General features: G+C 42.0%; 2 protein-coding genes across 5 annotated transcripts; one reads left to right on the top strand and one right to left on the bottom strand.

Moving 5' to 3' along the window:
- Positions 1–139: 139 nt before the first annotated feature.
- ybey (ybeY metalloendoribonuclease) lies at positions 140–12023 on the top strand. 2 transcript variants are annotated; one of them, XM_047371043.1, is made up of 5 exons: positions 140–204; positions 7012–7301; positions 9498–9629; positions 10360–10428; positions 11737–12023. In XM_047371043.1, exons 2-5 carry the CDS (start codon positions 7092–7094, stop codon positions 11830–11832), a joined length of 507 nt encoding a protein of 168 aa, XP_047226999.1. In that variant the 5' UTR covers positions 140–204; positions 7012–7091; the 3' UTR covers positions 11833–12023. The 2 variants fall into 2 exon arrangements, with proteins under 2 accessions (XP_047226999.1, XP_047227000.1); XM_047371044.1 differs by lacking the exons at positions 140–204; positions 10360–10428 and having other exon boundaries at positions 6912–7301.
- usp37 (ubiquitin specific peptidase 37) lies at positions 11979–25839 on the bottom strand. 3 transcript variants are annotated; one of them, XM_047371042.1, is made up of 24 exons: positions 25623–25839; positions 23595–23804; positions 23034–23184; positions 20677–20765; positions 20480–20595; positions 20304–20381; positions 20105–20193; positions 19306–19399; positions 19078–19233; positions 18703–18834; positions 18502–18625; positions 17346–17590; positions 17119–17236; positions 16940–17019; positions 16703–16867; positions 16554–16607; positions 15153–15300; positions 14842–15064; positions 14556–14722; positions 14418–14478; positions 14193–14308; positions 14039–14108; positions 13648–13786; positions 11979–13040 (listed from the first exon to the last, which is right to left on the bottom strand). In XM_047371042.1, exons 2-24 carry the CDS (start codon positions 23766–23768, stop codon positions 12953–12955), a joined length of 2877 nt encoding a protein of 958 aa, XP_047226998.1. In that variant the 5' UTR covers positions 23769–23804; positions 25623–25839; the 3' UTR covers positions 11979–12952. The 3 variants fall into 3 exon arrangements, with proteins under 3 accessions (XP_047226998.1, XP_047226996.1, XP_047226997.1); XM_047371040.1 differs by having other exon boundaries at positions 14842–15067; positions 25623–25838; XM_047371041.1 differs by having other exon boundaries at positions 14842–15067; positions 25634–25838.
- Positions 25840–26511: the final 672 nt, after the last annotated feature.

The raw sequence follows: 26511 nt of genomic DNA, 5'->3' as shown, positions 1-26511 counted from the left end.
TGTGTTTTTCAACCCTGCTTCTCTAGGCAGTCTGCCCTGCATGTTGTAAATGTTTCCCTGTTTCAACACACCTGATTTCATTTGATGGCTGATTAACATGCTTTTGCTGAACTGCATTCATTTGAATCAGGTGTGTTAAAGCGGGGAAGCATCTTGAACTTGCAGGGCAGCTTACCTTAAGAACCACTGTTCATCTTAGATCAGGTAGGATTCAAAATCTTTAGTATGATAATGTGTTAATTTCGCACTGGATTAATGAAACTCTGAAACATATTTTTCTTTTACCTGTGAAATTTTTTGTTAGTTGCGAAAATGTGGAAGAAATGCCCTTACATCTGGTTTCAAAACCAAAATATTTAAAGTGTTCAAACTGGAAGATGATAATTTGACATTAAACATGGATTGTTTTTAATGATTTTTATTTTTTACAGTCTCTAACCATATTTTTGAAAATACATAAACGCATAATGCTTTCTGACATCCAGACTACCTCATATTAGATTGAATTTAAAATCTGTCACAGTTAAATTTCTTAATCCTAGTCTGAAATATTCATACTTTTTAAAAAATATTTTTGTTTTAGTTGTGAAAATTCTGAAAATGTCAATACTTTGAAGCTTCTCGACCACATTGGATCAAATCCAGTACAGAATCTGTAAGACATTTATTTTGTTAGTCTTAGACCGGATTATTCTCATTAAAATTCTTTAAGATTTTTTTATTATTATTATTTGTGAAACATTTAAGTTTTAGCTCAGAACAATAAAACAAATTGTAATTTTACTGGTGTTCTTGACCCTGGGCCAGCCAGTTTAAAACCATAATAGGTCAAAATGCTAGATTATTCATACTTTAATACAGATTATTTATTATACAGTTCATTGGTATCACTTACGGTGGCCGGGGGGTGCAAAACACTTTTACAAGTACCGAAACAAATTTACATTTCAGAAAACAAATTTACATTTCAGAAAACACTTTTACATTTCAGAAAACACTTTTACATTTCAGAAAACAAATTTACATTTCAGAAAACAAATTTACATTTCAGAAAACAAATTTACATTTCAGAAAACACTTTTACATTTCAGAAAACAAATTTACATTTCAGAAAACAAATTTACATTTCAGAAAACACTTTTACATTTCAGAAAATCAACCGGAAAGGGAATGTACCAACGCCGAGGCTGACCCGGAAGTCAGCCTCAGGGCTGCATCCTTCGAAGGTCGTATTTGTAGGCCGATTACGTCACAGCGCGGCGACGAAGGCTGTCCCAATTCATGAATCATTCCGAGCAAATGCTGCCGACAAATGTGTCCTTATTTTGTCCGATTTGAAGGATGGGTCGTGAGTATCCTTCGCGGCCCATCATTTCCCATCATTCATTGCGGGTCGAAGCGGATTGGTCAAGCAGGGGAAGCCATGGCGGACCATAGCAACAAAAGCTGTGAGTAAATTGTGGAAAATTACACTTTCTGTGACACAAATTAACTTCTACAATGTTTTTAGTGCGGGAATATAACTATGTAGACGTGAAATATCTGCTTGATTTATCTAGACATCGTTTAATTTCAAATGTGCTCCGACGTGTTCGGAGTTTTCCGTTCCCGGCGTAGTAACCGGCTCGCCTCGCCAGCCCTACCGGCGGTAAGGTGAGCTAGACCCGGTAGAGATCTGACCGGACTATCGGCACTAAGCTCCCGCTGGCAGTCATCACAGTGAACGTTTAACACAAGTGATTTCTAACAGTTTATGTTATTATTTTAATTGTTACTGAAAATCAATTTAACATTTCAGGTGATATTAAGGTTAACGAGAATAAATGGACAGTTTTATGTAATCCAACTGTATCGCTGGAGAGTGTGATTGAGAATAAATAAGCTTTTCAATATTAATTTTAATGAAGAAATGTGCTATATGTTTTAAAAGTTTATTTATAATTCAGTTAGCATTATAATTTCTGATTCCAGGTAAACCCGACGAGGAATAAACCTCCAAATGTAAGTGAATCTCAGTAAAGAAGTGAAAAGTTTGAAAGAGCTTGTTTTAGACATTTGCTTAGAAATATTTGTAATATTTTCTTCAAATTAAGACAAATGTGAAATTAAAAAAGGCTTTATTTTTGCTCTAATATTAAGCAAGATGGTTTTTTTTTTTTTTGGGTATTTTCATATTTTTTTTTAGGTACAAAGCAGCAGACGGGCCAGTTTATGAAGTTCAGGAGTGAGAACCACCACCTTTTTACTGGAGCTAAAAACTCAGCCATCGTGGCTTGGAGGTACAATAACTACATTCTTTACAGTCAGTTTCTGTCCAGTTTCAATAACTCTTATCTTTCTAACTTTCATAAATATCCATCCAGTGATTAACATACTTCTTTCGGTTTAGGACAATTCTGGAGAAGATGGACCAACAGGGGAAGGTCACCCCCTTTGCAGGCCAAAACAATGTGGGACAATTTGAAAAAAAAAAAAGAATATAAAGTATGTTCATAAGTTCTCATGTCACACAAATAAAAAAAATATTTCTAAAAGTCTTGTTGGTTTCTCTGTTTAGTCAACTCTTCTTTTCTTCCTTCTAACTTTAGAATTGTAAGTATCCAGGGTCAGGAGAGGGAGTCAGTGAAAAGTCCACTGCTGCTACTTGGCCCTGGTTTGTCCTTATGGATGAGATGTTGGGTCAGAGGTCTTCCACAACACCTCCTGTCCTGATTGCCTCCATCCCTGAGGACACTCCAGGGCCAAGCGGAGCGGTGGGCAACCAGATGGAGAAGGAAGACAGTGAGCCAGCAGGAAGGGGTCAGAAAAGAAAGAGAGACAGAGATGAGTTGATGGAGTTGATCAGGGAGGACATGAGGGCACAGAGAATGGACAGACTGTTTTCCAAAGAATGGCACCAAAATAAGGTGCTATAAAAGAAATATTAAGTTTTGTTCAGATTGTTTCTTAAAGTTTTAAGGTCTTCTAATAAATTTCAAAATAGTTTTTGTCACTAATGTTATTCACATTTGATCTAACAATACATCAACTTCATTTAAAGTTATAAACAGAATTTATTATGAAAAATACAAACAGCATTTTAAACAGAATGAGGGAAGAAAAAATTCAAACAGATCAAGATTATAAGACAAAAGGCATAAAATAAAACTATGTACAAGTATTTATAATGGAGACAGCAGGATCAACCTGAGTGACCAGTTCCTGGAAAAACCTCTTCAACAAAACAAAGAGGCAGATGTCTTTCTGAACAGAAAGTCTGGAGATGTGACTAAATCTTTCACAAGGTCAGAGACTTGGATGGATGCTGCAACTGAGACCTTTGGTTTGTCTTTCTGGATGTTGAGTGAAGCATCACACAGGAGGTCTGCAGATGTTTGTGATGCCTCTCTCCGCTGTCCACGTCATCGTCCATCAAGTGGGTTTAAAGGGCTGGCTGAATTGACGGCTGCCACATCACTAAGAGGTAATCGGAAAAATGCAGAATTAGAAGATGGTGCTCACAAAATATTACAATTAGTTATACTCCTCAAAAATGAATCACATCTATAATATTATACTTGGCTGACACAGTAGTCATGTTCTGGTGGTACCTCCTCCAGGGCAGACACCTCAGCTGAAAGCTGGTCCTGCCAGAGAGCAACGCTGACTGTGTCAGTCCCGACCTCACCCTCATCCTCTTCTACAACCTCCTCTGGGTCATCCTCTGGGGCCATGACATCCCCAGCACCAAGGCAGATGTTGTGGAGGATGGTGCATGCTGTTATGACCTGAAAACTATTTAAAAGAGGGTGCATATATGTGTATGTGTATATATTATGTATAATGTATATATAAAATGGATCTAGGTCAAAACGTGCATGAGGTACAAAGGTGTCGTGCATCTCCAGCGTTGCAGGAAGATGGCCTTGAATCTGGTTTTCATCATTCCAAAAACAGGCTCTATTATAGAGCGTGTTTTTGGAATGATGCTGTTAAAGCGCTGGGCTCCCACACCTTGTCTTGTCCTCTTCTAGGGAGTGATGAGGGGGAGTGGATATTGGAGGCATGGGTACCCTCCATCAGCAAGGATAAAATGCCCTGGAGGAGGATAAACTGTACAGCGGGCTGTGGCGGAGCACCCTAGAGTCATGCACTGACCCAGGCCAGCCCACATACGTGTCAATAAAATGGCTCTCAGAAACTGCCAGCAGGATTATGGAAGGGAAGAGTTTCCTGTTCCTGTAGCACTGACCATCAAGGCTGCTTGGACACCTGAAGTGGATATGGCAGCCGTCAATTGCACCCACAGCTTTAAGAAAAGCTCTGTGGCGTCCAGCCCTGCAAACTCACGGGACACTGCCTTAAATCCTCAGGGGTCTTTAGAAGGTAGATGACCTGGTGACGAATAGCCACGATCTCTGTAACTCTGTGGACGATGCGATGGACAGTAGAGCGAGGCATCCCAAACACTCTGCAGACCACTCTGTAGGATGTGCCACTTGCCACCAAGAAAAGAAAAACCAAGGTCTCAATAGTAGCACCCATCCATGTTGCCTATCCTGGTGCAAAAGATTAAGCCAGAGACTCCCTGCTCAGCTGAAAATCAGGCTTGGTGTCCTCCTGGTTGAAGAAGCGTTTCAGGACTGGGACACTCAGGTCTGGTCTAGAAAAGGGAAGAATGGAGATGGAAAAACATTATTTTTAAGGCATGCTTCTGGATATTTTAAGTGATCAAAGCAAGAAGATACTAATACACCAAAAACACTGCATTATTATATAATTATCTAAGAACAGCCAGAGGGGATCAAATACTTTATAATTCCCATCTATCTTAAAATTTAAAGTTGTTGTTTATATATATATATATAAAATATGTCGACATACATTAGCCATAAAGTTGCTATCTCTTTGTTTATTGGCTAGTTAAATCAAACATCTTTTTTACCTGAACATGATTGTCTCTGGATTGTACCTGGAATCAGAAATTATAATGCTAACTGAATTATAAATAAACTTTTAAAACATATAGCACATTTCTTCATTAAAATGTAATATTGTAAAGCTTATTTATTCTCAATCACACTCTCCAGCGATACGGTTGGATTACATAAAACTGTCCATTTATTCTGGTTAACCTTAATATCACCTGAAATGTTAAATTGATTTTCAGTAACAATTAAAATAATAACATAAACTGTTAGAAATCACTTGTGTTAAACGTTCACTGTGATGACTGCCAGCGGGAGCTTAGTACCGATAGTCCGGTCAGATCTCTACCGGGGCTAGCTCACCTCACCGCCGGTTGGACTGGCGAGGCGAGCCGGTTACTACGGTGGGAACGGAAAACTCCGAACACGTCGGAGCACATTTGAAATAAAACGATGTCTTGATAAATCAAGCAGATATTTCACGTCTACATAGTTATATTCCCGCACTAAAAACATTGTAGAAGTTAATTTGTGTCACAGAAAGTGTAATTTTCCACAATTTACTCACAGCTTTTGTTGCTATGGTCCGCCATGGCTTCCCCTGCTTGACCAATCCGCTTCGACCCGCAATGAATGATGGGAAATGATGGGCCGCGAAGGATACTCACGATGCATCCTTCAAATCGGACAAAATAAGGACACATTTGTCGGCAGCATTTGAGGGAGAATGATTCATGAATTGGGACAGCCTTCGTCGCCGCGCTGTAACGTAATCGGCCTACAAATACGGCCTTCGAAGGATGCAGCCCTGAGGCTGACTTCCGGGTCAGCCTCGGCGTTGGTACATTCCCTTTCCGGTTGATTTTCTGAAATGTAAATTTGTTTTCTGAAATGTAAATTTGTTTTCTGAAATGTAAAAGTGTTTTCTGAAATGTAAATTTGTTTTCTGAAATGTAAATTTGTTTTCTGAAATGTAAATTTGTTTTCCGAAATGTAAATTTGTTTTCCGAAATGTAAATTTGTTTTCTGAAATGTAAATTTGTTTTCTGAAATGTAAATTTGTTTTCCGAAATGTAAATTTGTTTTCCGAAATGTAAATTAGTTTTCTGAAATGTAAATTTGTTTTCTGAAATGTAAACCTTGTTTTCCGAAATGTAAATTTGTTTTCCGAAATGTAAATTTGTTTTCTGAAATGTAAATTTGTTTTCTGAAATGTAAATTTGTTTTCTGAAATGTAAATTTGTTTTCCGAAATGTAAATTTGTTTTCTGAAATGTAAATTAGTTTTCTGAAATGTAAATTAGTTTTCTGAAATGTAAACCTTGTTTTCCAAAATGTAAATTAGTTTTCTGAAATGTAAATTAGTTTTCTGAAATGTAAATTTGTTTTCTGAAATGTAAATTTGTCTTCTGAAATGTAAATTTGTTTTCTGAAATGTAAATTTGTTTTCCGAAATGTAAATTTGTTTTCTGAAATGTAAATTAGTTTTCTGAAATGTAAATTAGTTTTCTGAAATGTAAATTAGTTTTCTGAAATGTAAATTAGTTTTCTGAAATGTAAATTAGTTTTCTGAAATGTAAATTAGTTTTCTGAAATGTAAATTTGTTTCGGTACTTGTAAAAGTGTTTTGCACCCCCCGGCCACCGTACTCAATACATTTATTGTTTAAAAAGAAACTATTTAAAAGATTTTTATTCCATTAAGACATCAGGGCTTATTGTGAAACCCACTGCATTTATTCTGGTCAAACGGGAACTGGATTATCCTGATTTAGATTCACATTGAAAGGTTTGTCAGGACCTGAACGTTAAAAAGTGCTACGGCTTATTTACCTCTAGATCTGTTCGGCTTGAAAATGTGAACCATGTGAATTCATTAGGACTCTGAATATTGTCAAAGATCATCCAGTTCAGGCTTGATCGGACTCAGTATTTTAGATTCTGAGCTGAAGACGATCTAAAGTGATCCAGAAAAATGAACTGGCCCTTTAAAGGCCCAATCGGAAGTTGTGAATCAGAAGCCAACTTCAGCACCGGTTTGATGGTGTCACATTGAATTGTGTGCTGATTGAAACCAATGAGGCTGTTCTCCTTGGCTCTTATCAGAGGCCAAAATGCAGGGTTCGGGCGTATCCATGGCTTGAGGTTCTGTCTCCACACCTCCTGGATCTCCTCCTGAGTTTAAAATGGGAGTAGTCCTGAGGAACCTGCAGAAGGTGGTTCCTCTCCGCCGGGCCAGGCTGCGCAGGGACGTGGACACCCTGAGACACATCCTGGGCATCCAGAAGTTCGACCTGGGCGTCATCTGCGTGGACAACCGCAGGATTCAACAGATCAACAGCGTTTACAGGAAGAAAGACGCGCCAACAGACGTCCTGTCATTTCCATTCTACGAGGTGAGCGGCTCCGAGAGGTCCACATAAAATAGAATAACCGCAAAACACGCATCGGGATCGGTGTCGATGCAGCTAGTGTCCGAACCCCCAACAGACTCCAGATCTGGAGCTTGCTTTAAAATAGTGACATACAGGCCCTTCTCAAAATATTAGCATATTGTGATAAAGTTCATTATTTTCCATAATGTCATGATGAAAATTTAACATTCATACATTTTAGATTCATTGCACACTAACTGAAATATTTCAGGTCTTTTATTGTCTTAATACGGATGATTTTGGCATACAGCTCATGAAAACCCAAAATTCCTATCTCACAAAATTAGCATATCATTAAAAGGGTCTCTAAACGAGCTATGAACCTAATCATCTGAATCAACGAGTTAACTCTAAACACCTGCAAAAGATTCCTGAGGCCTTTAAAACTCCCAGCCTGGTTCATCACTCAAAACCCCAATCATGGGTAAGACTGCCGACCTGACTGCTGTCCAGAAGGCCACTATTGACACCCTCAAGCAAGAGGGTAAGACACAGAAAGACATTTCTGAACAAATAGGCTGTTCCCAGAGTGCTGTATCAAGGCACCTCAGTGGGAAGTCTGTGGGAAGGAAAAAGTGTGGCAGAAAACGCTGCACAACGAGAAGAGGTGACCGGACCCTGAGGAAGATTGTGGAGAAGGGCCGATTCCAGACCTTGGGGGACCTGTGGAAGCAGTGGACTGAGTCTGGAGTAGAAACATCCAGAGCCACCGTGCACAGGCGTGTGCAGGAAATGGGCTACAGGTGCCGCATTCCCCAGGTCAAGCCCCTTTTGAACCAGAATCAGTGGCAGAAGCGCCTGACCTGGGCTACAGAGAAGCAGCACTGGACTGTTGCTCAGTGGTCCAAAGTACTTTTTTCGGATGAAAGCAAATTCTGCATGTCATTCGGAAATCAAGGTGCCAGAGTCTGGAGGAAGACTGGGGAGAAGGAAATGCCAAAATGCCAGAAGTCCAGTGTCAAGTACCCACAGTCAGTGATGGTCTGGGGTGCCGTGTCAGCTGCTGGTGTTGGTCCACTGTGTTTTATCAAGGGCAGGGTCAATGCAGCTAGCTATCAGGAGATTTTGGAGCACTTCATGCTTCCATCTGCTGAAAAGCTTTATGGAGATGAAGATTTCATTTTTCAGCACAACCTGGCACCTGCTCACAGTGCCAAAACCACTGGTAAATGGTTTACTGACCATGGTATCACTGTGCTCAATTGGCCTGCCAACTCTCCTGACCTGAACCCCATAGAGAATCTGTGGGATATTGTGAAGAGAACGTTGAGAGACTCAAGACCCAACACTCTGGATGAGCTAAAGGCCGCTATCGAAGCATCCTGGGCCTCCATAAGACCTCAGCAGTGCCACAGGCTGATTGCCTCCATGCCACGCCGCATTGAAGCAGTCATTTCTGCAAAAGGATTCCCGACCAAGTATTGAGTGCATAACTGTACATGATTATTTGAAGGTTGACGTTTTTTGTATTAAAAACACTTTTCTTTTATTGGTCGGATGAAATATGCTAATTTTGTGAGATAGGAATTTTGGGTTTTCATGAGCTGTATGCCAAAATCATCCGTATTAAGACAATAAAAGACCTGAAATATTTCAGTTAGTGTGCAATGAATCTAAAATATATGAATGTTAAATTTTCATCATGACATTATGGAAAATAATGAACTTTATCACAATATGCTAATATTTTCAGAAGGACCTGTATTACAGAACCAGACTTCTTCCTGTTCATGTTTTTGGAGAAGAGCATGTGAGCTTGAAAGTAGTTTAAATGGAAAAAGGTTTCTAAATCTGGGTCAGAATCCAGATTGAGTCCAGATTGAGCAACATTATCAGTCTAAACGGACCATGCTGTGGTAAAAAGTCTCCATAGTTGTGACCAGAGGTGTTTCTGCTGAGACATGCATCTCCAGGCTGGGTTTTGGTGTGAAGGGAAAATGCGTTTAGTTTTATGATCCATCAGAACCAGAAGACATCATCTTGTTGTAATCGCTGTGGGACGACTGCTGAACCAACAATAATCAAATAATCATGGAAATGGAGGAATAATGGCCAAGAAAAATCAGAATGATGGTTCCTGCCTCCTTCTATAAGGAGTTCAGACACATTTATGAAGTTTTTCTCATATTTAACCTTTTAAAAGACCTGTTTTTACAGGACCTGAGGCCTGGAAAGCTGCCTTGCCCCATTCACAGGGATGAGCTGAACCTTGGAGACATCTTCCTGGGGGTCGAGTTCGTGATGAAGCAGTGCCAGGAGGAATCTCTAGATCTTCATGGTGCTCTTACTGTGAGTCACTGTTTTTATAGCTCAGACATTTTCAGGTTTGACATGTTTCTGTGGTTACTAAAGAACAGTTTAAATATTTAATGAGTTTCAAGGGTTTTTATCTGGAAATAACTGATTTATCCAGAGTTCTTCTGAAATTCTCTTCCGAGTTTGTGGATAAACTTCTGGACCAAATCCGGACTGATTCTGGTCGTCTTAGAGCTTGGAGTTGACCCCAGTAGTTTGTTGGCTTCTGTTTCTTCACCTGCTCTTTAAGAACCAACAGGTTCTTCTCAGTGGGGTTCAGATCCGGAGTTTCCCTGACCACAGCTTCATCATCACTCCAGCCTTGAGTCGTGGTGCTGCAGTTGATCCCACTCTTCATCCATGGCAGCGTTCCTGGGTGGAAGTAGGAGGAAGTCCTCTCTCTCCCTTGGATGAGAAGCAACCCCCTACATAGATGGGATCAGGATGCTTTCACTGTTTGCTCCTTACAGGACTCATGGTGGCCCTCAGCTTTCCTTCTCCAGGTGTTGGAGACCAGCTCTCCCTGCAGATGTTTAATCTGGACAGAAGTGGCTTATTTGCTGCACGTCATTCAGAAATGATTTCATAGTTTTTGCTTGGGGTCATAATTTTAAAGCAATAGAAGTTGTAACTCCACCTGAAAGCTTTTTACGGTTGTCCACCACAGCCGTTGATCTACGGTATCTTCACTGGTTTGCATCAAATATTTCTTCTGTTCCTTCAGGCGGTCACTGCTCATGGGATCTGTCACCTGCTGGGCTACAGGCATGAGACGGAGGAGGAATGGACTGAGGTGTGTATGGAGGCAGTTTAATGTTCTACTACCTTCTTCACTTCAAGACATGAAGGTCTGTTGGTCCTTAATGGACGTAGTTCTGCTTAGATTTTACTTCAATCGCTCCAAATCAGGAGTGAAGATGGGGAGAGACATTTTGATTTTCCGTCTCATCCAAGGTTTCAGGAAGACTTTTTAAGAACATCGTGGTTAAAACTGAGTCGATTGTTTCCACACCTTAAAATGACCGGGTCCAGTGGCCTTCGTTATGTACGCTCACCCATCACAGAGAACCTTTTGACCTTTTCCTACACAACCTACAGCAAGACAGCTCTGGGAGCTCTGGTGTCTAAGATGGCCCAAGGATCTTCAGTTTGTCATAAGAAACCAGGAAGGCATGTTCATATTTCTCCATCTACAGAGCAGAATACCATTCAAGGAATCTTGAGGAACTTTAGGAATCAGCCTAAGCTGGACAGCCATGACCTTTGATCCTTCAGCTGGCTCTGCATCCAGAATCATCCTCCTCCTGTCAGCAGCTGATAGAACCACACGGATCAGGGAGGTTCTGTGGGAACATCTGCTCAGCTCTACCACAGAGTTACATTCTCAAACATTACTGATGCTTGTCCAGAGGTGGAGGCATCTCCTCAACACCTTGAGGCATCAGACTGCATGAACCACTGAGGCATCTGGGATGGACCATCACACAGAAGGAAGAAATGGAGCAAAGAGGAAAAGGAGCATCTGGCCCGTTGTCAGAAACCTTTTCCTGGAATGATGGAGTAGCATCAGTTCCCATGGAAAAGTAGAACATCTGCAGTCTTCAAGACCACATCTTCATTAGGTGAGGTCCATGCATTTCTCACCAAGACGAGGGAAAACCCCATTCCTAAGGTGTGGCCGAAGAAGAGGTGGTTATGGCTGCTTGAATTTAGAAACCAGAAATGGGACAACCGTTGTACTGTTGAACACCTGAAGACAGAACGGGACAACACCTGGGAGTCTTCACGGCTTGGTGTCCTTAGCAGCAGGTCGTCTTGAAAATGTTGGGAAAAGGATGAAGACGTAGTGGGAAAAGCTGGTTAGAGAAAATGTTTCCTGTAATCCAGTTAATGGAGACAGATTAAATATTCCAGGTCCACATTTAAGATTCAGTTCATTCCTGAATTTCCTTTCAGGAAGTTGTTACAGTTGAAATAAATGAAGAAAGTTCTTATTGTGCTGCTTTGCATTTCTAACCTTTACTTGTCAAACATTGGACATCCTCAGATGATTGGCTCGCTGCTGCTGGAAGGAAATAAACAAGACATTGTTTTGTTGCAGATGCTGCAGAGGGAGCGGTACATTCTGGGCGAGTTCAACAGACTCACCGGCCGCCAGCTGGAGCCGCTCATGAAGCCATGCGGCCCAGAAACGTGACGGCCGCCTGCGAGCGGCGCCGCTCTAGATGTTTTGCACTAATTGAATCCACTGCTGAGGTTCATGGTTTAATGTCAAACCTCCAGCTGCTGCAGCCGTCTGGAAGGACATCTTCATCACTGAAACTTTAAAGAAATAATCCAGTCTGTACTTTTGACTATAATTTTATTAAAACCTGGTTTAAGGAAGAATCAGCGTATGAAGGGTAGAAAAAGCTTTCCACTCTCACTGCATAAATACATTTTAGCCTCTTCACACGACAGTGCAGGGTTTCACTCAGACACGGGAATAAATCAGTTCATTTCATCAATCTTAAAGGGAAATCATCGCATCAGGGTGAATTATGACAGACACGTTTACAGTGGATTAAAAACTAGAAACAAGAATTCTCTAGATTTATTTTCTAAGCAAACCTGAAGTTGATAAATACTGAAGATTCAGTGTTTCAAGCTCTGCTGAAACACCATAAAAATCTGTTGGCTTCATGTTCACCAACATCCGACAAACATCCAACACCAGAGTTACGCACCTTTCAAAATAAAGCTTGGACACATGTTAATAAATGCTCAGTAACTGACGGACATCTGCTTGAGAAACCGTGGGAACAACCGAACACACAGAGCAGCACAAAAGCAACCGGAAAACATCCTGGCTGACCCAAACCGGCCGCTCTGTGCCAGAACCCACATATTGCACCAAAATGAACCCGCTAAATACCAGGACCCTCCAGCTCTGCTACAGCTTTTACTCCAACAGAGAAGTTATCTTTATTTAGTTTATGAGAACTAAAGGATCTGCAAACATACAATCTGTACAGCACCAGCAGCGTCTGTTTGATGGTTCAAATCCAAATCTGCTTAAACAAGCGACACCAAAAACAATTAAATCATAGAAGAAGAAAAAAAAAAAAAACTGGCCTCAAAAACTTGGAGGCAAAGTTTCATCCACAGAACGTTAGAACAGCTTCCCGTCTGCGACCAGAGACAAACGGGTTCGTTCAGTGGTACAGAGAGGAGCGCCTGGAGTCCACCGTGAGGAAGATGTTCAACAGCTGTACCGAAGGTTGCCCTCAGGACAGCTTCAGCTACCAGGGATCAGAGTAGTTGGACATCTGAAGATCTCAGAGAGGCTGCAGGACGTTCCTTCCTGCTTCAGACGTGCAGCTGGATCCCAATCGCTCCGTCTCAGAAAGCTGCTCGAAAACATCCCTGAAACAGAAACATACGTAGCTTCTGATCAACCCTGCCAGAACAACCTCATGTTTTCTTCCTGTGACCTTCTGACATGGTCTTCAGGAACAGTTCTTCTGGGTTTCTGAAGGTATCAGACCCTTTTCAGAGGTTCTTGTCTGTGAAGCCATTTTTTTTACCCATAAATGTATCTTTGTTTTCCAAGACGTTCCAGTTCTCCCACCAATGTTTGAGTAATTGTTTAAATATGGCTCCAGTTTGCTATGATGATATTTTAACTGTGGTCCAGATTTTAAACCTGGAACCTTCTAAAACACCGGACTGCAGGGGACAGATGGGGAACAGGAGCTCCCTTCATCGTGATGGTTCTGATGGCTTTCTACAGCCACCCTACAGTTGATGCTTCCTGATCCACCATCTAAGGTGTGGACACCATTGTCCTGATGCATTGTGGTAGATCCGTTTCATATTTTGTGCAGTTCAGAAACATTTTCTGTCTATGAGGAAAGTCACCTTGATCCACCTTCATTTCATCTACGTTTGAGGTATCAGGATGTTTTTATTGCAACAAGGTGCTTCAGTGGTCCAGTAGGTCTTTTGCACCAAATCATCAGCATCTACTCACTTGTGCATGTAGAAGAAGATGTATCCACTGCGGTCCCGGTCTCGCTGCACGGCTGACTCTTGTGTGCGCGACACGTCCAAGTCGTTGTAGGTCAGCCACGACTGCTTCTTCATGTCGTAGACGTCGCTGATGTAATGTCCTGGGAGGAGATCAGAAACCAGCTTTATTGGTGGTGCAGGTTAGGAATCATCTCCATCTTGCAGACTGATTCAAATGTCAGGAGATAAACTCAGCAGTGAAGAAAGATCTGCTGACAAACTGAAATGTCTGTAATCTTTATTAAACAATAACTCATCAGATCAAGAAAACAGCACATATCTGACCCCTGGTGAGGACACTGGGGGGGTTTTATCTACGCTGTGATGGAGATGGACCAGAAGCAGGAGCTCACCAGAAGAAGAGCTGCTCCCGATGTGACTGACGACACTGATGAGTCTGTAGGAGTTGGCCAAGTCTCCGGCCTGCGGATCACAGAGCAGATGCTCATTATTAAATACTTCATGCATTCCTGGACAGATTGTAAATGACATCAGAACATCCCATACCTCAGCGTTCCTCTTCAGGGTCTCTGCTTCATCTTCAGTGTACTCCATGTCCAGAATGTCCTCGTTACCGGAGTCGTCATCCGAGCACAGCAGCTCCGGCAGAGAGTTGTTGAACTCTGTTGGACGACAGCAAGTTCCTGCTGAGCAAACATCTCTGCTGTGTGCTCAGCAGGAACTGCTGACCAGACAGCAGAGATGTTTTAGAAGGACTGATGTTCTTCCTACCTTGGAGGCTAAGCTCAGTGGCTCTTTTCAGATCGTCGTCTTCTCTCATCTCCTGGGCCTCCTACATGAGGACAGAACAGCTCAGGTTTAGATATCATCAACGGATCAGAGCAGGCGCCTCGTGGGTTCTGGTCTTACATGCTCCTGGAGGCTCTGGGCCAGGGCCTGCTGCAGCTCCTGTTCCTCCCTCTCCTGGTCCAGACTGTACTGCTGGACCCAGTCCAACTCTCCCTGCTGCTGCACACCTTCTGGAGTCTGGTTCTCCTTGTTCTCATCCATGGTCAAATCCAGAGAATCCAGCACATCTGCACAGATGTGAGTTTATTGCTTGCTGGTTTAACATCTAATTAACTGGCCCTAAACATTGGAATCCCAGTAAGATCTGAACCATTTGACCCGTCTGAATCAGATCGGGTCACAGTACCTGCAGGCTGTTTGTTGTCTGTTTCCAGCAGATCTGTGTGATAAGCCAGATCATGAACATCTGAGTCTCCAAACCCGGTGTCCGGGCTGCTGGTCGGCTCGTCCTCCAGCGCCGGCGCCGGCGCGGCAGACAGTCCGGCTTCTTGCCGGCTCATCTCCAGCGCGGCAGCCAACATTTCATCATCGTTTATGCCACTGAATTCTGCCGGATCCACTGTCGCCGTCTTCTAAAAAACACAAGAAACTTCATGTCCAAACGGACCGGAAACCGAAGGCAGGCTCAGAACCGCTGAGGCGTGAGCCGCTGCTCACCTCCTCTGGACGGCCGTCGTCTTCAGGCAGGCAGATGCTGAGGCGCCGCTTGCAGCTGGTGTTCACCTTCCTGGTGGGCTCGTCTTCGCAGTCCGAGTCCAGCAGGACTGAGCTGCAGCTGGAGTTGGTAGATTTTCCTCCCGTCCTTCTACACAAAATATAAAACCTCTTGAAAAGGAACGTCGAAGGACGACTTCTGCTTTATTTCAGGGGGTTTTACAGATGCATCTCAATATCTTTAACCCATTAATAAGCTGAATGATTTCAACAATTAGTATTAACCTAGGATATATTTCAAGTTTTTACTTCTGCTAAAATTCAAATTTTACATCAGACCAGTTTAAACAGAAATATTATAACCATGTTCCACACAATCACTAGGTTGACTGGACAGTCGTCCAGCAGACAATCGTTGGCTCCCGCCATTACTAAACAAGCCATATGTATCCTAGCATGCTAATGGAAAACTGAGTGGAAGGAAAAAATGGCAAAAGCTGGTGCTCAACTGCAGCTGTACGAAGTTAATAAAACAAAACCCATTCTAGAGCTTGGATTCACAAGGTCACCACACAGATGTCCACGACACCGCTCAGCCTGAGACGTGTCAGAACTGTCTTATCTGGGCTACAGAGAAACAGAACCGGACTGTTCCCCAGTGGTCCAAAGTCCTGTTTTCAGATGAAAGTAAAGTTTACATTTCATTTGGAAATCAAGGTCCAAGAGTCTGGAGGATGAGTGAAGAGGGTCAGAATCCAGGTTGCTTGAAGTATGGCAAGACGTTTCCACAGTCACAGATGATTTGGGGTGCCATGACATCTGCTGGTTCTGGTCCACTCTGTTTTCTAAGGTCCACATTCAATGCAACCATCTACCAGAACATTTTAAAGCATGTCGTGCTTCTTGCTGCTGACAAACTTTATGAGGATGCTGATTTCATTTTTCAGCAGGACTTGTTCCGGCCCACACAACCAATGGTACCAATACCTGCGTTGATCACCATGGTAACGACAGGAAAACTGACCTAAACCCCACAGGGAACCTATGGGCTGCTGTCAAGGGGAAGAGGAGATACACCAGAACTAACAATACAGATGAGCTGAGGCAACCTGGGCTTCCTGAACACCTCATCAGAACCACAGGCTGATCTCATCCATGCCATCACACAAGAGGAGCTCCAACCAAGTTCAAAAGGTCCACATTTATGGATTAACAATCCATTTTTATGGGTCTGATGTAAGAGTTTGATTTTTTGAGGGATAATTATATCACAATATTTTCATGTTTATTAAAAATCAACACAGAACCTTTAAGTCCTGAAATAAATTCATTTTTCAATAATATTCTGATTTTCTAAGACACATCTAGATGTAATGTTCTGTCTGAAGTTCTTCTGAAACTCACCTCAGAGGAGTCGTGGAGGCGTTGACTGATTGGGATGTTTTAAGCGTCCTGGACCTTTAAAAAACCAGAAGTAATGAGCAGATTATTCCTGGGACTCAAAGTGTACTGGAACACCAAGTCCTAGTAAAGCCACCTGAAACGGGTCTTACATGGAGGCTTGGCAGGTCCAGCCGAGGCTGATGGGGGGTCTCGTGGAGTCGGTGCAGTGGGACAGCAGGGTCAAGAATCGGGGGATCAGAACCTGCTGGCCCAGCTTGCTGTTCAGAGACAACTGAGCGTTGAAGCTGTACCTCTTCAGGTGGAGGATGAGCACTCTGAGATAGAAACATCAGTGATCAGCTGGTTCTGTAGGTGCTGAGTTGAACAGTGTGTGTGTCTGCAGATACCTGGGCAGTTTGCTGAATTTGTGAGTAACAGTTGCTGATTTCCCGCTGCACTTTTCACAGGAGTATTCAATTTCCTCCATCTGCAAACATATGCATCCAGCAGGTGTCAGGTTGTATTAATGCTAACATCTTTAGTGAATCCTTCATGAATACTGAGGATCATGATGCAGCAAACCCACCCTGAAGAACAGATCCAGGGAATCCTGGATGGAGCGAAGCGGGAGGGTTTTCTTCCTGCGCGGCAAGTCGATGGACAGGTCATTGAACTGCTCACGTTTGTTCACCACCTCACCGCAGCTGCAACGCGAAGGACAAGCGTCACAGCCTCCAAACCAACCATCAAACCCATCACAGCAGCAACAGAAACAGAAATTACTGGAGCAGCAGAGGACGAGGCAGGCCTCACCATTTGCAGGTGATGGTGTGCTGCACCTCGAACTCCATGTTGACAGCCACAGGGCAGGTGTAGATGCGCGAGGTGTCGGCCTCGTCACCAGGTTCCACTTTAACCGCCGCCGCTGCCTCGGCAGCGTTTTCGGACAGCGCAGAGGATGAAGAGGAGGCAGCGGTGTCGATTGTCAGGTTTTTGTTCATCTTCTCCACGTCATCCTTCAGCTGATCCAAACACTGACTCAGGAACTCATGAGCATCCTATCAACAGGAAACAGGTTGAGATTATAGACCTTCTGGATGTCTGGATCTTCACTCAGTGACAGCTTCCAGACCAGGAAGCAGGATTAGTGGTTTTTTAAGGTAACTTCAGGCTCAGTTTGGGATTTTCTTTACCCGAGAGCCGGTTCTTACCCCGAGTCCGTCACCATGGTAACTTATGCTGGAAACCAAACCAGATTAGAGATCAAGAATATAAAAGCTCTTCCTCTCAACCAATCACTGTCCAGATGAAATGGAAAGAACGTGAGCATTCTCCTCACCAAGTCATCACTTCAAATCTCAGAACTGACCCTCGTCTTCCTCACGGACTGAAGACAAGTAAATGTGCTTCTGTTAGAAGCTCAAGATGTGGAATTAACCTTATTAGCGTTTCTGAATTAAAAAGCCTCCCCTTCATCACGAGTGCATCATCCTCTCCAAGTTTATGTTAAACTTGCTGGAAAAAGGCTTTAAAAATTACAGGGGAGAGTTTTTCACTCAGGCAGGTTTGTATTTTTACACTAAATGTGGAATTATCATCCGTTAGAAACATTCAGGCTTTAATGAGTCTGTTGTGGTATTTCCAAACGTTTTAATGCAGCCCGTTTTCTTCCAGGCTCCTGATTGTTTTAACTTTTTATTCCAGCTCCATTTGTTTCACATGAAAGGAACCGGAACCAGACCCAGAGTCAGGAAAACCTGGAAAGATTGAACGTTTTAGTAGCACAGACCATGGTGGGTTCACTGACTGGTAAAAGCTCTGTTCTTTTAGCTTCCTGTTAGTGGATCATGGTCAGGGCCGATCAAGCTGAAAATTGGCCCACTCCAGTCGACTTGTTGCTGCATCTCTACCTAAATACTCTAACAGTCACAACTTTAAACCACAAAAATGTTCCAGCCACAAATCTTACATTCTGCACGTTTCCAGAGAAGCGTTCAGCTGTGGAGGAGATGGCATTCTTCACCTTCCTTAACAGGTCCTTTTTGGTCTCTGGACAGGCCACATCTTTCTTAACCATCAGGTGAGCGAAACGCCTGCAACACAGACAGAGTCAAGTTCTGCACAGACAACTAAAGCTGCTTCTGCATGCTGACTGAGCTCAATGTAGCACCTGAGCAAGGCGTTGATGGGCACCTTCTTCCAAGGGATGCTCTGCTTCAGCATGTCGCTGGAGAAGGAAGGGAGGCTGAAGAGCGACTGAAGGATGGCGTTCATGTAGCAAGTGTTGCCCAGATTGGAAAACCTGTATTTTTACAGAAAAACATTTTAAGACAACCACCAGAAAATCACTATTCTCATTACGAATTAGTCAAGATCAAACAAATGTCTGCTACAGTTTCCTTCAGAATAACAGCATGTAGTGGAAATAAATCACCAGGTAAACTTTTAAACAACAAAACAAATAAAGATGCATTTAAAATAGTTCATTATTAAGGGAGAACAAAAGGTGAATAATCCATTTAATAATCAAGTAAACATTTCTTACCCCTGCAGGGGGGGCTGTGGCTGGGCCAGACTAGAGGGTCTCTGTTTGTTCCAGCCTCCATAATCCAGAGATGGTCGGACCTTCTTGAAGGGAGTCGAGTGGTTGGGGAGCATCAAGCTTCTCTTGCCAGTGGGGGTCTGTGCCGTGCTGGGACCTCTGAAATATAATCAATACATGGAGTCACCAGCAGCGAACGAGCAAATGTCATCTCACCTTAGAGGAACTCACCTGTCCAGAAAAGAGTGGCTCTGGCTGTAGTCTTTAGTTACAGAGCGGCTGCCGTAGAACGACGTTGGCTGAAGAGGAGTGGAGCCCAGAGGAGCTACAAACGAAGGAGAGCTGGAGTTAAACATCAGGTAAGAGGAGCAAAAACGTTCATTTAGGGTCAGAAAAACTAAAAACGTGAACAATGAAACTACTTCATTACAATTCGCTTTTGTTTTCAAGGCAGTTATTTATAAAATTTAAAAAAAAAAACAACATTTCTGACCATAAATATGTTTTTTGAGCCTCGCCCTCTTAAAAACAAACAAACAAAAAAAAACCAGACCTGCTCTTCCATATAAGGATGATGACTCCTGATAGAGAATCTGTGGTGGGATCTCAAGATTAAGGTGATGGCACGGAGGCCTTCCAACCTCACTTGGCACTCATGAACAGAGATAGATTGTAATAATACCAGTGGAAACATACAAGACGCTGTTCAGCCATTATAAGACGGGTCTGAATGCTGTCATACTAATTAACATAATCTAAAAACATCTTGTTTTTTACTGATTGACCTGGTAAATCATCTCATTTCTGTCACAAAAAAACTTCTTGGTTGAAAAACATTTATTTAAATCCAAATCTGCCGGGAGTATGAATACTTTTGAGCATTTTTGTTTTCCTGAAGAGGAAACTTGTCCTGAGCTGCATTAATAACCATGCAAGTGTCCTCACAACTCCACACAAACTGTTGAGTTCTCAGCCAGACCCAGAACCCAGAACCAGCGGTCCGTACTGAGCCGTGGAGATGCTGGTTTACCTGAGCTCCTGTTCTCCTCTGCCTGCTTCAGCTTGTCTTTGCAGCTCAGCAGAAACTTCCTGGATGGATCTGCAGTGGCCTTGTTGTTGCTAATAAACAGAAATGATATGATTCTTGCTCTTTGGTACAACTGTAACACGTTTACATGACTCTGCAGGTTAAAATGAAGCTCAACCACCACAGCTGCTGCTGCATTCACCTGGAGGAGTCGTTTTCCTTGGGGTAGTCCTCAGTTAGGTCACTTTCAGAGTTCAGCAGCCTCTTTCTCTTCTCGCCCCTGAAACACACAGTAACACACAAGCTTCACTAAACTGGACTGAACACTGCCAGGTGTAACGAAACATTCCTGTGAAATCAATGAAATCTGCATCGCACCTGTTTTCAGACAACCCGCTGCGAGTCGGAGTGGAAGCCGCTCTGCTCGGGCTGCTCAGAGGTTTCCGCGGGGTCGAGTCGTCCCGGCCGTCTGCGCTCTGTCGCCTCGGTGTTGTCTGGATGGTTGGGGTCAAAAGTCAGTGTTCCTCTTTCTGAGAATGCTCAGGTTAAAGTTTCTTCTTTAGACTGTTGCTCACCTGTCTTTCCCCAGATGGGCTGTTCTTGTTTTTTATCGAGCGGTTACTGAGCACGCTGAGGTTTGCGCTTCCATGAGAGGATTTCAAAACTGAGAAACAAAGAAAGCACAGGACTCTGAGCTGCTCACATTGATGGGGAAACTGGAGCGGCTCTGAGGTTGCGTGTATGAAGCTGTCTTTACGAGCAGCAGCTCAGACCGATGCCTGTTTGATACGTCGGTTTCCTTGTAAACACTGTGGATTACTGAGATGTTCAGCTTCTCGTTACTTCTATTAGAAATGTTTTTTTGTATTTACATTAATCATAGAAACTCATCGGATTTATTTGGTACAGATTTAAATACATCTGATAAAACAAAGCTGGTAATAAGTGGTAAGTTCACCTCAGACTGAGAAAGGTCAAATGTCGTTCTGTCGATATTAGAATATAAATGCTATGGGTTGATCCATAATGACACATTTTATTATTAAGCCTTCTCACTCCCAGATTGACCATCCAGGCTCCCATAGCTGGCTGTGTTTTACTCAGAAGACTGTTTGCTCTGATAATGACTTAAGTTTAAAGTAAAAAGTCTCAAAGTATTTACTTTAATCTCTTAATGTTGCTTTAAACATCGTAATAATTCATTTTAGTCAGAAAGACGTTTAGAAACAGTTACAATAAACTTCCATTAAATGGACCAACTCTGCCACCTGCTGGCAGAAACGGTACCTGCAGGTATCTTAAACGAGGTTTTGGAACTTCAGTCATTTTTAGCTGCAAATAATCCAAGAGCTGCAGCTACAGACAAACCATTTAACTTTATGATCAGAATTCAATGTCCACCTTCAGGTTAATCAATTTAAAATAAAATAAAAACATCACAAGGAGCATGTAGAACTCAGTGCAGACCCTAATGCCCTGCAGCATAGGTGAGTTTCTTAAACCTGCAGAGACTGCAAGCTTTACTTGACCAAGCCCTGCACAAGTTTCTTTACTGGCTACTTGCATTTATCTTTAAAAATGATTAAGACCAAAGGCTTTATTGCCAAATAAATGATACATGTACAAAATATGCAAAAATATTGAATAATACAAGCCAGTTTACCATTGTTACATCCTAAGGTTTCACATAAATGCTTTAATTGGAAACCAGAAGTAATATTTTTTCACACAGAGAGAGACCCAAACAAGCCAACTTAGTTCTGTAAATGGAAGTTATTTACTTAGCTTGTTCAGTTAAAGTAGTTCCCTAATTTCTAATAGAAAAATAAAACTATATTTATATATTTGTGGGAGACTTAAGTGGTGTTTTGTGGTTTTAGTGAAATTTTATTTGGTAGAAGAGAGGAACCTCCTCTACTGTAACTTCAGAACAAAAACACATTATTTCAAATATCAAAGAGCATAAAGACTAAGTCAATAATTAGTAATAAGAGACAGAGTTGAACCACTTTTAGACTACTGCTGTTGTCTGAACTTGACAAGGCTTGAACTGAAAGCACGTTGCCGCCATCTAGCGGGGAAAGAGTGAATGAAACCCAGTTGGGATTTTACAATATGAAGCTGTATTTTGTCTGAGGATGGACTGGATTTTTCAGAAACTTCTTCTGTTAATGAATTTTAAAGCCCTAATTAATAATAGCATTAATAAAATAATCAACTTACCTGAGACTGGAAAATGTGTTTAACATTATGCCCAAATATGCCTAATGCTGCTAATTTGCATCATGCCTGAATTTATATACAGTCATATTCAATAAATTAGAATATGCGTTGTGATGAAACTAGTTTGTCAGATTAAAAATGCCTTTCTAAAATATGAACCTTTAAGCAGGTATTAAACATACTTTTCATTAAGCCCACATTTCTGCATTCAATTTTTTTGTTGGTTTGATGGAATATTCTAATCTTAAATGTCTTGTTTTCATTGGCTGTTAACAAGAAATCGTCATAATTAACTGAAGTACGGGCTCTAAAACATCAGTCTTTGTGGAAATGTCTATATAATGTGTTTTACTTTGTGAATTGAGTTCGTGAAATAAATGAACTTTTCAGTAATATTCTAATTTATTGAATATGACTGTATGTTGTGACATATTGAAAAAATACGCTTTATTCAGCATCTGCAAAAATAGCATTTCTTTATGTTTTTAGATAACCGTAAATAAAAACTAGCTAGCAGGGGGTTAAAATCGTAAATGTATGGTTCCAACAGACGCTGACACACAAACGTCGTGAAGAGAACCAGTCAGTATTTTCTGGGTTTTCTCCAGACAATCTTTGGAGGCCAATTCAATACGTTTTGGTTCAAGATCTTCCTTTAGAAGGGTTTTCCAGATATTGATTGGATGACGGTGAGCAGCGGTGTAATTACCCGTTTTTCCTGGCTTCAGCTTTTCCAGATATTCCTTGGTTCTCTGGACCAGCTGTGTGGGCATTTTATCCAAGGTGATGACACTGCTGTCCTTCAGGGTGAGCATGATCCGGTTCAGGTTCTTGTAAAGGCTTTTCACGTTCTGATTCAGCTGATGGAAACAGAAAATAGTCAAATGACTAAGACTGCTGTTTAAACACTCAGCATTACTTCATTGTTAAATAGAAAAACGAAGCTCAGATTATTGACTGATCTGATAGAAACATTCAAATCCACTTCTACACTTCATCCACTTTCTCACTACAAGTTATGTTCACTTTATCAGGCAAATATGAACTTGTATAAGCCCACCCTTATGTCTCATTTCAATAACTAGTAATAGTTATCTTCCTTAGAGAGGCCGAGCTAATCTTTAGACGAAGATTTTTATGTTAAAAAGCTTATCCAAGTTCACTGCTACGTGTGATTTACAGGCACATCCATGTTCTTTCTGAGCCATCTTAACATGTTACTTTCATTATGCGTATTCACCACTACCAGTCCACCCAATAAAAGGTCTACCTGGAAGGTTTTGGGGGCTCCGCCACCGCTGAACCTCAAGTAGAGGTTAACTTTGTTGTCCTTCTCCAGAATCTCAAACGTTCCTTCTCTCCATTTGGTGGTACCCAGGTCAATGCTGTCAAAGCGGATCTTAACGGTGCCACCACTGGAGAGTTTGGGCACTAAGGTTGCCATGGCTTACTATCCCAATGGTGCACCTTCAAAGAATTCCTAAAACAAGACGTAGACCAGTTTTGTGTTAGCAGAACCACAGATACGGGTTTGTCCATGGAGAGTAGAGAGTAATATGAAGGCCCAACCACATCATTAGTCATACATGGTCTGCATTAGCAAAAACTATCAAGTAAATGGCCTGGACTTGTATAACACTTTATCTAGTCTAGGACCCCAAAGCACTTTCCACTACAATCAGTCATCCACCCAATCCCACACCGACAGCGATAAGCCACAGCTGCCCTGGGGCAGACTGACAGAAGCGAGGCTGCCATGCAATCAGCGCCACCAGGACCTCTGACCACCACCAGCAGTCAAGGCGGGTGAAGTGTCTTTCCCAGGGACGCAACTACTGAGACGGACAGAACAGGCTTCCAATCGGCAACCCGAACAAACTCCTACAACGCGAGTCAGTCGCCCAACATGGTAAATGGCTGGACAACAACTACTGAGTAACAGTAAGGTGGTGAAGGCAGCTCCTCAAAGCTTGACGACAGGTTTCTCACCTGGATTAATGGGAAGATGGACAGAACAGCACTTCGTCTGCAGTAAGGAGGATGTTGTTCTGCTCTATCCTGATGAAGAAGGACCTGAACTGAGAAGCTAAATTCTATTTATTGGATCATCTATGTTCCAACCGTCACCTGCGGTTGGATACGGACTCAAGTCCCTGAAATGAGTTTCCTCTGTTGGTTGGTTAGGTTCTGCCCAAAAGATACGGCGAAAAAAACTGTCATCTGTACGATGTTACAATGTGATCAAATGAATCAGCTGAGGTGGTCCGAGCATCCAATTAGAATGCTTCCTGGATGTCTCCTTTTAGACGTTTTCTTACACCTCTAGCTGGGAAAAGATCCTGGGCCAATCCCCCTTCTGGACTGGGAATTCCTTAGAGCGCAACTGGGCAGAGAAATACCAGAGTTTACCTCCTGGACATTTTCCTGGCATGAGCTGCCCTCTAAAAGTGGGAGGAGATACATGAAAGGATGGATGCAACAATAGATGGGTGGACAGGTGAAAGATGGACGGATGGATATGTGGAAAAATAGAGCAACAAGAGGATGGATGGAATGAAGGAGGGACAGTAAAAATCTATTCTAGCCCCACTCCTCATTTCTTTATATTCTGCTCCCAGATAATCCGGTTTAAATGATTCATCAGTTAGTCTTTTATAAGTTTAAACATTCCCTAATTAATGGGTATTCAATGAGTTGAGTAAATCCAACCCAAACAAATGTTTAAGAGATTCAGAACATTGGAGAACTTCCAAAAACAGTTAAAAAGTAATAGGAAGCAAATGAAGCAGTTTAATATTTGCGTTTAGAGCTGTAGGTACAGAACCCAGAGTTGAATATAAGAGTCTTACAGAAACAGCTTTACTAAGTCACAACAAAGTCCACGTTGACCCGAACCAACCAGAACCTACACGGTATAACACAGAAATACTTTCCTCAGAAGAGACTGGATTTCATTCTGTTTCTGTTCGCTCATTAACGGTTTAATTGGGATCTCATCTGTTTAACCTACGGTTTGTTTTAGCTAACACTGACAACTCTGTGTCGCTGCGTTTGGTTGCGACGAGCAGAATTATTCTGACAGAACACAAACGTTCCCGTCCGGTCCAATCCTGGGAAGAAAACCGAGGCCCAGTTAAACGTCTGGGAAGCGGGTAACTCCGTCTTGTTTTCTGCGGACGCTGAATGGATGGAGGAGGCCGACATTAGCTGACCCGCTAGCAAGAGCAGCTAACTGAGTGGCTAATTTGCCTGATTGTAATTTGGTGATGGAAACAGAGTCACGGCGTAATTAACTCACCGGTTCTTTACCTGAAGACGGTGGAAGACGCGCCTTCGCGCATACAGAATGTAGTACTGTGTTTGTTGGTGGTCCTCCGGGGGTAAAAACTTAGTTTCGCCGGCATTCACCTGCTCTCCGGTGTATCTCTTGTTGACAGTGAACGCGACGCTTCGCAGCAACGCGCGATGATGGCGGGAATGTGAACATTTACAACGGAAAGGAGATGGTGATGGGACTTCCGGCTCTTCTCCGGGATCCATCTAATTTTGCTGTCTAAAAAGATTCGGATCTTTCGGCTTCTACGCAACTCGGTCGGGCTACTTTTTCTAGCTTTAATAATTCGTTCAAGGTCTGATAATTATAATTATAGAGGGTTGAAAATTCGATGCATAAATAATTGTTAAACACGTTACTGATAATAATATATTGTTATCAAGCATTTTTTACAAAAAATATTGTTATGAATAATTTTGTGTACATATTTTGATAATAATGATATGATAATTAGATACAACAGAAATTACATACATTCAATAAATAAACTTCCATGCACGATTGTTAGATCCTTTTACTTTTTATAAGAAGTATAATCAAACGCGAAAATTACTAAATACGTTTAGAACTAATAAAATAACTAATTAAATGTTAATTATTTTGGTATTTATCCATTTAATAATTCTACTTTGCAGCCTATCGTTAATTTATTATATGTTGAGCTTTGCCTGTTACAATGTATGAAGTATATCATGATGGACTGCCACCCATTCAACTTTTCATGGTTATTTCCATTGTATTGTTATTGATTTATTTAACTGCAGCCCATTTAATTTTGTACGTTTGTTTTAGCTCTCTAATAGTATCACTGTGATAAGAAAGCAACGGTGCGCTGCAGAGAAACAGCTTGTTG

Source organism: Girardinichthys multiradiatus, chromosome 7, assembly GCF_021462225.1.
Source record: "Girardinichthys multiradiatus isolate DD_20200921_A chromosome 7, DD_fGirMul_XY1, whole genome shotgun sequence".
NCBI lineage: Eukaryota > Metazoa > Chordata > Actinopteri > Cyprinodontiformes > Goodeidae > Girardinichthys > Girardinichthys multiradiatus.
This window is presented reverse-complemented; position numbering and strand designations above follow the sequence as displayed.

Excerpts from the sequence above, each read along its gene's own strand:
- ybey (XM_047371043.1), top strand. The coding sequence starts at position 7,092 with ATGGGAGTAGTCCTGAGGAACCTGCAGAAGGTGGTTCCTCTCCGCCGG. Across the intron at positions 9,630-10,359 it reads ATCTTCATGGTGCTCTTACT|GCGGTCACTGCTCATGGGAT; the intron begins GTGAGTCACTGT and ends CTGTTCCTTCAG. Across the intron at positions 10,429-11,736 it reads CGGAGGAGGAATGGACTGAG|ATGCTGCAGAGGGAGCGGTA; the intron begins GTGTGTATGGAG and ends GTTTTGTTGCAG.
- usp37 (XM_047371040.1), bottom strand. The coding sequence starts at position 23,768 with ATGGCAACCTTAGTGCCCAAACTCTCCAGTGGTGGCACCGTTAAGATC. Across the intron at positions 17,591-18,501 it reads TCTCTGGAAACGTGCAGAAT|GATGCTCATGAGTTCCTGAG; the intron begins GTAAGATTTGTG and ends TCCTGTTGATAG. Across the intron at positions 17,237-17,345 it reads CACACCATCACCTGCAAATG|CTGCGGTGAGGTGGTGAACA; the intron begins GTGAGGCCTGCC and ends TTCGCGTTGCAG.